Genomic DNA, 10,410 nt, shown 5'->3' with positions numbered 1-10,410 from the left:
CATGAGGACTGTTTTCTTGGCTATGCATAGGGCAGTGGAAACCATATGGGCGATATTCTTATCTGAAGTGACATTATCTAATTGTCCGGTGAATTGGTTTGGCAGTGTAAGCAGTTGTTGGTAGACGTAAAGCCCATCTTCAGTTCAGTTCAGTTCAGTTCATTTTTATTTCAAACATTTCAAACATGTGCCTTCACAATCATTACAAAATATCATTCCATTATTTGTTTGAAAAGGAGTAGGCTGAAGTATTTACTTATTTGTCCCTACCCCCTCAAGTTTTACCTCTCATTCATTTAATTTTTTTTTGTCTTAAATTAAACAAACAACATATGAAACATATAAACATATGAAGTAAAACAAAACATAACATACATAAATCAAAAACAAGAAATTAGCAAGCCCCATCTTGAACATCCGATGACCTGTATAGTGCACTCTATGTAGTATTTTGTATTGTATTAATTGTAGACTGGGATTTTTAATCAATTTAAAGGTTTTTAAGCATACCTGAGACCAGAAGTTTTGGTCTAAGCTGACTGATAAATCTGCTTCCCACTTTGCAATAGGAAGGGATATTGATTCATCTAATTTAGAAAGTGTTCTGTATATTTTAGATAATAATTTGGGGGATTTAAGAGTAAGGAAATGTGCCGCACTTGGTGGTGTTTGTAATTCAACTTGACTGAGGTTAAATTTCTTTTTTACTATGGATTTAATTTGTTGATATTCTAAAAATCTTTTCTTGTTGATCCCATATTGTGCAACTAGTCTGTCAAATGGAATAAATTCTGTTCCCTCTAATATATGTTCTAAGTATTTAATTCCTTTACAACTCCATTTTGGGAAATTAATCATATTATTGTTTTGTAATATGTCAGGGTTATTCCAGATAGGTGTACGTTTGCATGGGATTAATGAAGATGCCGTCAATTTTAGAAACTCCCACCATGCTGTCAGAGAGAAGCTGATGTTGATACTTTTAAAGCATTCATGTCTTTTGATGTTTGAGCTAATAAATAGTAGGTCTGAAATCTCTAGATCCTTGCATAGTGCCTGTTCAACATCTAGCCAGGGCTCATCTAAGAAGGTATGTTTTGACCATTCTGAGATGAACTGAAGCCTGTTGGCTAAGAAGTATTGGTGAAAATTAGGCAGATCTAATCCTCCTCTATCCTTGGTTCTTTGTAGCGTTTTTAAGCTGATACGCAGGGGTTTATCTTTCCAAAGGAATTTGGAAATATATGAATCCAGAGATCTGAACCAATCTTGTGATGGTTTGTTAGGGATCATCAAAAATAAGTAATTTATTTTTGGCAAGATCATCATTTTTATAGTGGCGACCCTTCCCATGAGTGATATGGGTAAAGATTTCCATCTAGTCAGATCGCCTTCTACTTTCTTTAGAAGTGGGATGTGGTTTAATTTAGTTAAGTCTGAAAGCTTAGGAGAAACATTAATACCTAAATATTTAATATTTCCGGATTGCAGTGGGGCAGGAGCAGTTAATGGGGAGAACTGTAGATTTTGGCCAGTTAATTGAATAATCTGAAACTCTTGAAAACCAGTTTATTAGAGTAATTACCTCAGAGAGGTTGGTTTGTGTGTTTTGCAGAAAAAGCAACACATCATCCGCATAGAGACTGATTTTATGTTCTATGTTCTTACATTTTATGCCCTTAATTGTTGTAGCCTGTCTAAATGCTGCTGCTAGAGGTTCGATAAAAATTGCAAAAAGTGAAGGGGAGAGTGGGCATCCCTGTCTGGTGCCCCTCAGGAGACAGAAGCTGGAGGATGTCTGGTCATTTGTTCTGATACGAGCTGTTGGGGAATTGTATAATATTCTTATCCAGTTTATGAAAGAGTTTCCAAAACCAAATTTGTGTAAAGTTGCGAATAAAAATTTCCAGTTAACTCTGTCAAATGCTTTTTCTGCATCTAGGGATAATATTATGGTTTCAATGTTTTTATTGTATGAGTAGTCTATTAAATTAAGTAATCTACGAGTGTTTGTTGAGGAGTGCCGACCTTTTATGAAACCAGTTTGGTCAGGATGAATTAAGAGGGGGGTTATTTTCTCTAATCTCTTTGAGAGAGCTTTGCAGATTATTTTAAGGTCTACATTTAAAAGAGAAACTGGACGATAGCTTGAGGGAAATAAAGGGTCTTTGCCTGGTTTTAGCAGGAGACTAATGTTGGCAGAATTCATATTTGGTGGTAGTCTGCCCTTTTCCTCGATTTCCTGCAACATTCCGTGGAATACTGGTGCCAGAATTGTCCAGAATTCTTTGTATAATTCTGCAGGGAAGCCGTCTGGACCTGGAGCCTTATTATTGGGCATACTTATCAGGGCTTCCTGCAGTTCACTTGGCGTCAGTGGCGAATCCAATTCCATTGCTTGACTGTCTAGTAATTTTGGAAGAGTTACGTTGTCAAGAAACAGATCAATTTCATTTTTAGATGGGTTTATTTGTGGTGAGTATAAAGCTTCATAGAAATCCCTAAAAATGTTGTTTATTCTTCCAGGGTCATATATTGTGTTCCCCGATAAATCTTTAGCAGCACATATAGTTGTTTTTTCTTTATTTATTTTTAGCTGGTTAGCTAGAAATCGACCTGATTTGTTACTGTGTTCAAAATTCTGCAAGCGAAGTCTTTGTATAAGGAATTGTGTTTTTTTATTAATAGTTTCATTTAATTCTAATTTTGTCTTGCGTATTTTGTTCAATGTTTCCTGATCTTGGTCGCACGCGTAGGCTTCTTCTAGTGATTTGATGGTTTTTTCTAATTCCTGAATATTTTTGTTTTCTTCTTTCTTTTTGTGTGATGAGAAAGAAATTATTTTAGCTCTCATCACAGCTTTTCCTGCTTCCCATAGAACAGAAGCAGATATTCCGGGAGTGTCATTAAAGTCTAAATATGAAGTCCATTCCTTTTTAAAATATTTAATAAAGTCTTCATCTTTAAGCAATGATGTATTAAATCTCCAGTTTTTACTTGGCGTAGTATTATTCTTGTGCATTAGTGTTAAAGATACAGGAGCATGATCGCTGACAGCTATAGGATGAATCTCAGTGTCTGAAATGTCACACAGCAGTGAGCTGCTGACCAGAAAATAATCCAGACGAGAGTAAGAGTGATGAACATGCGAGAAAAAAGTATATTCCTTACTGTTGGGGTGAAGGGAGCGCCATGCATCGCGAAGGCCAAAGTCGCTCATATACTGTTTGATTATATTTGTGGATTGACAATTGCGCTGAGTTCCTGTTGTGTTGAGCCTATCCATGTCTTCATTTAGTCCAAGGTTGAGGTCACCGCCAAGAATGAGTGTGCAATCGAGGTGTTCAGAGAGTGTACTAAAAAATCCGTGGAAGAATGAGGGTTCATCAACATTTGGACCATATATACTAACAATACATAGTTTTTTGTTCAATATTGATAGATTAATAATTAGAAATCTACCCTCTGGATCTATAACTGTATCGAGTACTGTAAAATTAACATTTTTATGTATTAAAATTGCTACTCCCCGTTGTCTAGAATTATAACAGGCTGCAAACACGTTAGGAAACTCAGGTGTTTTAAGTTAGTTTAAACCTGTGACAGGTCTGTGAGTTTCTTGTAATAAAACAACATCTGCCTGTAGTTTTTTAAGCTGGTTAAATATCTTTAACCTCTTTCCTCTTTCCAATTAAATTTTTTTAAGTGTGGATTTCCTGTTTGTAAAATTATGCTTGGAGTGACATTAACAGGACCACACCCAGTAAAATATATCCTGAAGGGACTTCCACTCGCTCAGATTGCCTGCTGATTAAATGCCTTCAGCTTTTGTGTGCCAGAGTTCTTCTGAAACTAAACAAACTGGGGAGGGGTCATGGAGAAGGAGGGTGTTGGGTCTGTGTTTCCACAAGCCCCGCTAATTCTAGAGAATTTCTTTCATCATAGTTAAAACAATGTACAAATGGTAAACATAAAAATGACAATCATTTAACAATTCACTCTAACAGAGGGAGTATGTTTTTAACTGCGTCACATAGAAACGGATAAAGAGTAAAATTTAGTGTCCACACACTTTCTTAAAAAGATTCCCCTTTTCCTATCTTAGAAGCTGTCGATTTTTACGACTTATCTTATCAGCCCATATTAATGTTAATAATTATTATTGTTGTCACAGACTTAATGGAGTTCCCCTTAAAATGGGTTGTGTAAGCAGTCAAATATTTCTAAAAAAGGGATGAGTTGAGTACCAAGAACAGCAGTGATTTCGCAACTGGAGCCAGTATTTCAGTGACTGAAAGCAAAGGACTTACAAAGTGTTTGCTTTGTAAGTCCTTATACACACTGTTATACACAGTATACACTGTTACTGTAGTGGGTATTCATAATAAACATGGACAAAGTTTCAAACAATGAAGTTAGCATAGGAAAAAAGCTCAGGCTTTATGCTGCTCTGAACATTTTTCATACTCTTGCTCCTGATGTCACTGGCAGCGGATATCCCAATACTGTTTATTAAGAGCACAATAGTGGCTGTGTGAGCAGAAGAAATAACCAGCTGCTATGTTTATGAGAGCAGCTATTCAAAAGGAAGCTGGCTAAAATAAAGGGGAAAGAGCATTTTAATGGTGGTGACAGTGGGTGAGAAGAATTTTCCTGAGAACTGACAAAGCAATGAAAAGAAGTCCAAGATCTCATTTTGTAAGATATAAAAATATTGAAGCTGATCTCTATTTCCATTCTTTTTTCAATCATATAACTTCAGGAGATGTGCTTGTGCTCAGCATAATGCTCAATACGATGGCGTCTTCCAGGGATGCTGCGGCGCTGGGATGACAGTCAGCAGTATCTGTCAGACCACCCGCACCTGGTGTGCGAAGAGACTGCTAATTACCTTGCTGTCATCTGTATCGAGTATGAGATAGATGAGGTGAGTGCAGTGAGGAGCGTGTGAGTGCGTGTTGAGGTTGAAATTCAGGCAGGTAGAGCCTTCAAAACTCTCAATATGCTTGCAGAAACACGCCCTGATGGAGCAGGTGGCCCACCAAGCCATCGTCATGCAGTTCATCTTGGATTTGGCTCGGACGCTGAAAGTTGACCCAAGAGGCTGCTTCAGACAGTTCTTCTCAAAGATCAAGGTATGCTACTTAAACATGCCTTACTGTGCAGTCGCTATGCTCAAGAGAATTCAGTCATTGTCATATGCGTGCATGTCCATGTCAGACTCTAGATAAGTCGTACCAAGATGCATTTGAGCATGAGCTGGAGATGCTAAAGGAGCGGGTCCGCAGTTCTGCACAGACTCGTATGGAGAATGCTGTGAAAGAGTTGGAGGAGGAGGAAATACAGAAGAGACTGGGCCCAGGTTGTTTGGACCCTGTAGAGGTCTATGAATCGCTACCAAAGGTAGGCCATACATGCAGACACACTCTGGAGAGAGTTTTGGAACAGCAGTTTTTCATGCAAACTTCCCGCCCCCAGTCTCTTTCCTTGCTCTCTGTTTTCGTATCCCAGAGTTTGTAGCACACTCTCTTTGTTTTTCAGAATAATTCATGGGGCGTGTTTAGAAAGTCAAAGGTTCCTACACACACTGTAAGCTTCTGCAACATTTTATGCAATCGCACACTGCAGCTAAACACCTCACTGTCTTGTTGTTAAATTGCCTCAACTTTTAAACATTGTTAAAGTGTCCTAACTGTACACAGTAGCTCAGACGCTTTGTTTTGGTATACCAGGTGAAGCTAAAAGCCCAGAAAAGTCAAAACTACAAATTAGCTCAGAGAAGCTGTAATTATCCAGTGAGGAGTGGCTAGGAAGTGGAAGAAGAAATAACAGGCTTTTGAAGGATGGACGATGCAGTCTTCTTAAACGTAGATATATTTAGAGAATATAGCTTCTCCTTAACTATTTAAAATTTAACACATTCACACAACAAAGACGAGCTCCTCCATGCTACACTTGACACATGCTAACCCTGTTGTAGTCATAAAGTAAAGGCCTAATTATCCATGCAGTTTATGTTTTTTATAGATAATTACAGTCCTGTTGTTGGAATATTCTTCTCTTACTCGTTTTGTTTTTTGTTCTTTTTAAATCAAACAGACTTCAGCATTAAACCTAACCTTGATAAGTGATTCTACTTTGAACTCACACAACATTATATAATGTTATTCGGGGGGACTTAGTTGGTAATCTTAACTTGCATGTATTGTTCCGGCGTTCTCATTGGATGGATTGTTTATGCACCTTTACTTTAGCTTCACTGACGTTGTGTTTCACAGCCAAGGTTTCTTTTCAAAGACTGAAAGGTCATTAAAAGTCCCTCTCATCTCATGCCATAAAAAAGAAAAGCCTTGTTACTTTGATAATCGTGTAGTTTGTGCAAGTGATCGTGTTGCCATTTGGATAATCAGGTGAGTCGGTAGAATAAAGGTCAGCAGAGTGGACTCCACCTGTCAGACGTGTGTGCAGTGCAAGGTAAACACTAGCAGGTTTACATATGTGCTTCAAATAAGTTACGCTAACGTTTCCTTCTGTTCAAGAAAGCAAGTTCATATTAATATAAAAGGAGAAGAGTGATGAATTTATTGTCTCATAGGAGGTAAAGAGGAGCTTTCATGAGAAGAACATTCAGATGCTGCAAGAAGCTATGAGCAAGCTGGACCCTGAGGTGTGTGTGTGTCTCTGCCTAAAATAATTTATAGTCATTAAAAGCGGCCTGATCAGAAAGTTTCTGTGTTTGTTCTTGCTGTCTCAAACTGTTGTCACCATGTTTTTTCTGTCTATAGGAAGGAAAATACCACCTGAAGAGGTGTATTGACTCTGGATTGTGGGTCCCTGATTCCAGAGGGGATGAGGATGGGGAGGAAGATGGGGACCAGGAAGAGGATTAATAATACTTTATTATAAACCTAGTCAGTGTACCGACTGTGTGTTGTTATATAAGTGTTGTTTCTGGCTGCTTAGTTTTTAAATGTCTCCATGTTAAACTAAATCTAGTCAATTAACTGCATATACATATACTGTGAAATGTGCATTGTATATTTTTTAATAAAGGAGTATTTGAAGGTTAGTTTTAAAGAAGTATTTTTATGAATCAGTTCTTATTATTGTTACTGACAGTATTGACAGATTTATCCCTGCTGTTAATCATCTTTAAAAAGCCAGTTCTCTCAAACATGTTAATACAATCTATGTTTTGAAACTCTATAGTTACTCAGGATGTACTTTTAGTTTCACAGTTGTAGCTGGGTCACGTTTCTCTGCAGCTTATAAAAACACTCTTCTCTCTCAGTATGAACGCTTCATGTCACCGTCCATGTCAGGCGTAAAGAGCAGTTTTTTCTGCTTGGTTGTGTCTGTTGTCCCACTGTGGTCAACAGCGCCACCTAAAGTCGTATTTGGGGAAAGATGGCCGAGGCGGTGTGGTCGACAGCTTTTTTGTGATTGTTGAATCTTAAGTTCATTAAAGATGTAACTGTTAAATAATATATCAACAGAGAATGAGCTGGACACATGCATATAATCTTTATTATTTAGTTAACTTGAAATAAAGTTCATTCATTAATAGATGTGTCGATTGTTGCATTATTTTGATTTATTTATTTATTTTTATTCTTGCGAAACTTCATTAAATTTTTTTATGTTTTGGCAACATAGCTTTGATAAACTGTCGTGCCAGTGAAGCACCATTGGACTGGATTAAATTTGAATTTAAATATCAAGCTAAAGGCACAAGTTAAATGAATAAAGCAAAAAGAAAGATCCTGTACAAACACACATTTTATAGATTTATTCCAGTGACTGAAAAGGAAGTTACACTATATGTTACTCAAGCTCAACAAGTATTGAGTTTAGGTCATAAAAAAGTGTGCTGCTTTGAATTTAAAGAAAGACGTTTAACAGTGAGCAGGCTTATTATGCACTGATGACATCATATGAAATTTTAATACAGATAAATTTAAGTTTAGGGCTTTATAGTTCTTGAGAACATCAGCAGCCATCTGTGCTAACTCAGTGACATGAATCCAACATCTTTGTTTTTAATCCTCTTTCTCCATCTTTACTTCACACAGTCTATCGCAGCTTGTGTAATACCCTTCATAGCATGACAGAGGGCACTTTGATGCTTCACTGTTATCCCACACCCCACCCAAAGTGACATCAGATGGACAAACTGAAACAAGAAAAATAGAAAAAAATCACTTTAAAAATAAAGAAAAGTTTACTAGAACGTGTTTAAGCTGGTGTAAGTTTATCTTGCTACTACTATGATTTTTCCAGTTTACAGTGACGGACACAAGACACAATATTTTATGCATATATGCTTGTTTTTATGACAGTGTATCATTGGTATGATGCCCCTTATACCATAATACACCATATTATAAGTAAGTTGAGCCAAATATGCTGGCTCTTATTCAGCTATGTTTGAAACAATTCAGATTGAGCGCCTGAAAATCTGTGGAAACATTATCAGTTTATTGCTGGTTTTTGTGGGCTTTTGTGGTTAGGTGCGGACATTTCAGACTAAAACTGGCAACTGTTTTTATTTATGATCACAAAGCTGAACACAACATTGCCGCTTTGGACATATATTAAGTAAACAGTTTGCTTGATCAACGATTTGATGTTTTAGTCATTAAAATGTTGAATAAAGTCTCCAGCCCATTCAGATCATTTTCTCTTTTTTGACAAACTGACATTTCAGCTCGGGTTTTGCTGCTTGTGTCTACTCTGGAGTTTCTTATGCTGTATTTGTCCCTGGAAGTCTCTCTTACAATAAACTGAGCTTAACTACTGTCCATTTATTTTTCTCTAAGTGCTCTCTCTCTCTCTCTCTCTCTCTCTCTCGCTCCCTGCCACTTGCATAATGAATTGCTGGGCCGCTCTCTCTCTCTCTCTCTCTCTCTCTCTCTCTCTCGCTCCCTGCCACTTGCATAATGAATTGCTGGGCCGCTCTCTCTCTCTCTCTCTCTCCTTCATAATTAATTGGTGGGTTTGATTTAGCATTCTAAATCAATTTTTTCGAGGCAAAGCGTCTTTGCGCTGTCACTTTTGCAAATAGGGAACAATCAGTGCAGGTCCTGGGGAGGAATCAAATCTAGATAATGCCTATAAAAGCTGATGGGAGAATAACAGAACAGCAAGGCAGCGTCATGGAAAAAAAAATGTTTGTGTGTGTGTGTGTGTGCGTGGACAATTTCTATTATTATTTGGCTGTAATGCTAACAAATCAGATCCTCTCTCAATGACAAAAGGCAGCACAGGTTTAGTATCTGCTCAAGCTATTCTATTCACAGTTTCTGTGAGTATCAGTGTCTGTCTGAAAAACTAAAACACTGGCTCAGTGTTTCTCCTTCCTGCTTCTCACGTGTGAATTTGCTGCCTTAATTTGTCCTAGAACAAAAGGCATTGAATACCATGCATTGTGATGACCCCTGGAAACCTATCTATCTATCTATCTATCTATCTATCTATCTATCTATCTATCTATCTATCTATCTATCTATCTATCTATCTATCTATCTATCTATCTATCTATCTATCTATCTATCTATCTATAAGACGTTTATTGCCATATATGCTGTAAAACACAGTGGTTATGTGGGCTCCTTTCACACCAATACATAACTTAAATAAACAAAAATAGAAAAATAATATGCACAAGAAAAATTAAATAAACAAAGCAAGTACTGTGCAGAAGGGTAGAGTGTATTCAGACTATAAAGTGTGATTGCTTATGCATACTATAACAATCTTATGATATAATATTGTACCTTACAATATAAAGCGGCTGTTTGTTGGCTGGTGCTTTATAAATAAACCTTGGTTGAAAATTAAATAAATACAAAAGATACAGAAACAGTGTATTGAGAACTGTGCTGCATGCCCTTGAATGGCTGTAAAAATAGCAAAGAGGCGTGGGAGGAAAAAAGGAGAAATGAATGCTTATTGTGATCTGTGGGTTGTTGTTTTTTTTAATATGAGTGGTTTGTTCCAATAAAAATGTGCCCTGTGTCGTGGGTGTGTGTGATGGAGAGCGATGAAACTGACTATTGAAACAGAGGATCAGTGTGTGGCTGCTAATAAGATGGAAAAAATAGAAATAGACAGGAGTACCGATGGAGAGAGGAGGAGGAGAGGAGCGGAGAGTGTTGTATGGGATTAATGGACATACTGTGCGTCTGTGCAGGAGGAGGGAGAGGAGGGAAGATGGGCTTCTCCGTGGAGGCTGTGGCGGTGGTGGGAGGGGGGGTGGCTGGGGGAGACCACTGAGGCAGGGGAGAGGGAGAGGAGAGAAAGGGAGGGAGGGGAGCTGGTAAAGCTACGGATATTCATGAAAACAGCAAGTGTGTGTGTGTTTTTTTCTTTCCCCCTCTAGCCGTGGCGATACACCGCTATGTCTACAGA

At 37.8% G+C, this 10,410-nt stretch overlaps 1 protein-coding gene across 1 annotated transcript; it reads left to right on the top strand.

Annotated features, from left to right (window-relative positions):
• Positions 1-3,475: 3,475 nt before the first annotated feature.
• Positions 3,476-7,510, top strand: LOC146571746 (hsp90 co-chaperone Cdc37-like). The gene is made up of 5 exons (XM_085275717.1): positions 3,476-4,927; positions 5,013-5,135; positions 5,221-5,403; positions 6,596-6,667; positions 6,786-7,510. Exons 1-5 carry the CDS (start codon positions 4,814-4,816, stop codon positions 6,888-6,890), a joined length of 597 nt encoding a protein of 198 aa, XP_085131843.1. The 5' UTR covers positions 3,476-4,813; the 3' UTR covers positions 6,891-7,510.
• The last annotated feature ends 2,900 nt before the right edge of the window (positions 7,511-10,410 follow it).

Source organism: Mchenga conophoros, linkage group LG6 (assembly GCF_057382185.1).
Source record: "Mchenga conophoros isolate Kocher_MC1m ecotype Shallow Benthic linkage group LG6, M_conophoros_male_GT1.1, whole genome shotgun sequence".
NCBI classification, from domain to species: domain Eukaryota; kingdom Metazoa; phylum Chordata; class Actinopteri; order Cichliformes; family Cichlidae; genus Mchenga; species Mchenga conophoros.
The sequence above is the reverse complement of the archived record's forward strand: the minus strand, read 5'-3'. Positions and strand labels throughout refer to the sequence as shown.

Excerpts from the sequence above, each read along its gene's own strand:
- LOC146571746 (XM_085275717.1), top strand. The coding sequence starts at position 4,814 with ATGCTGCGGCGCTGGGATGACAGTCAGCAGTATCTGTCAGACCACCCG. Across the intron at positions 4,928-5,012 it reads TCGAGTATGAGATAGATGAG|AAACACGCCCTGATGGAGCA; the intron begins GTGAGTGCAGTG and ends ATATGCTTGCAG. Across the intron at positions 5,404-6,595 it reads TCTATGAATCGCTACCAAAG|GAGGTAAAGAGGAGCTTTCA; the intron begins GTAGGCCATACA and ends ATTGTCTCATAG.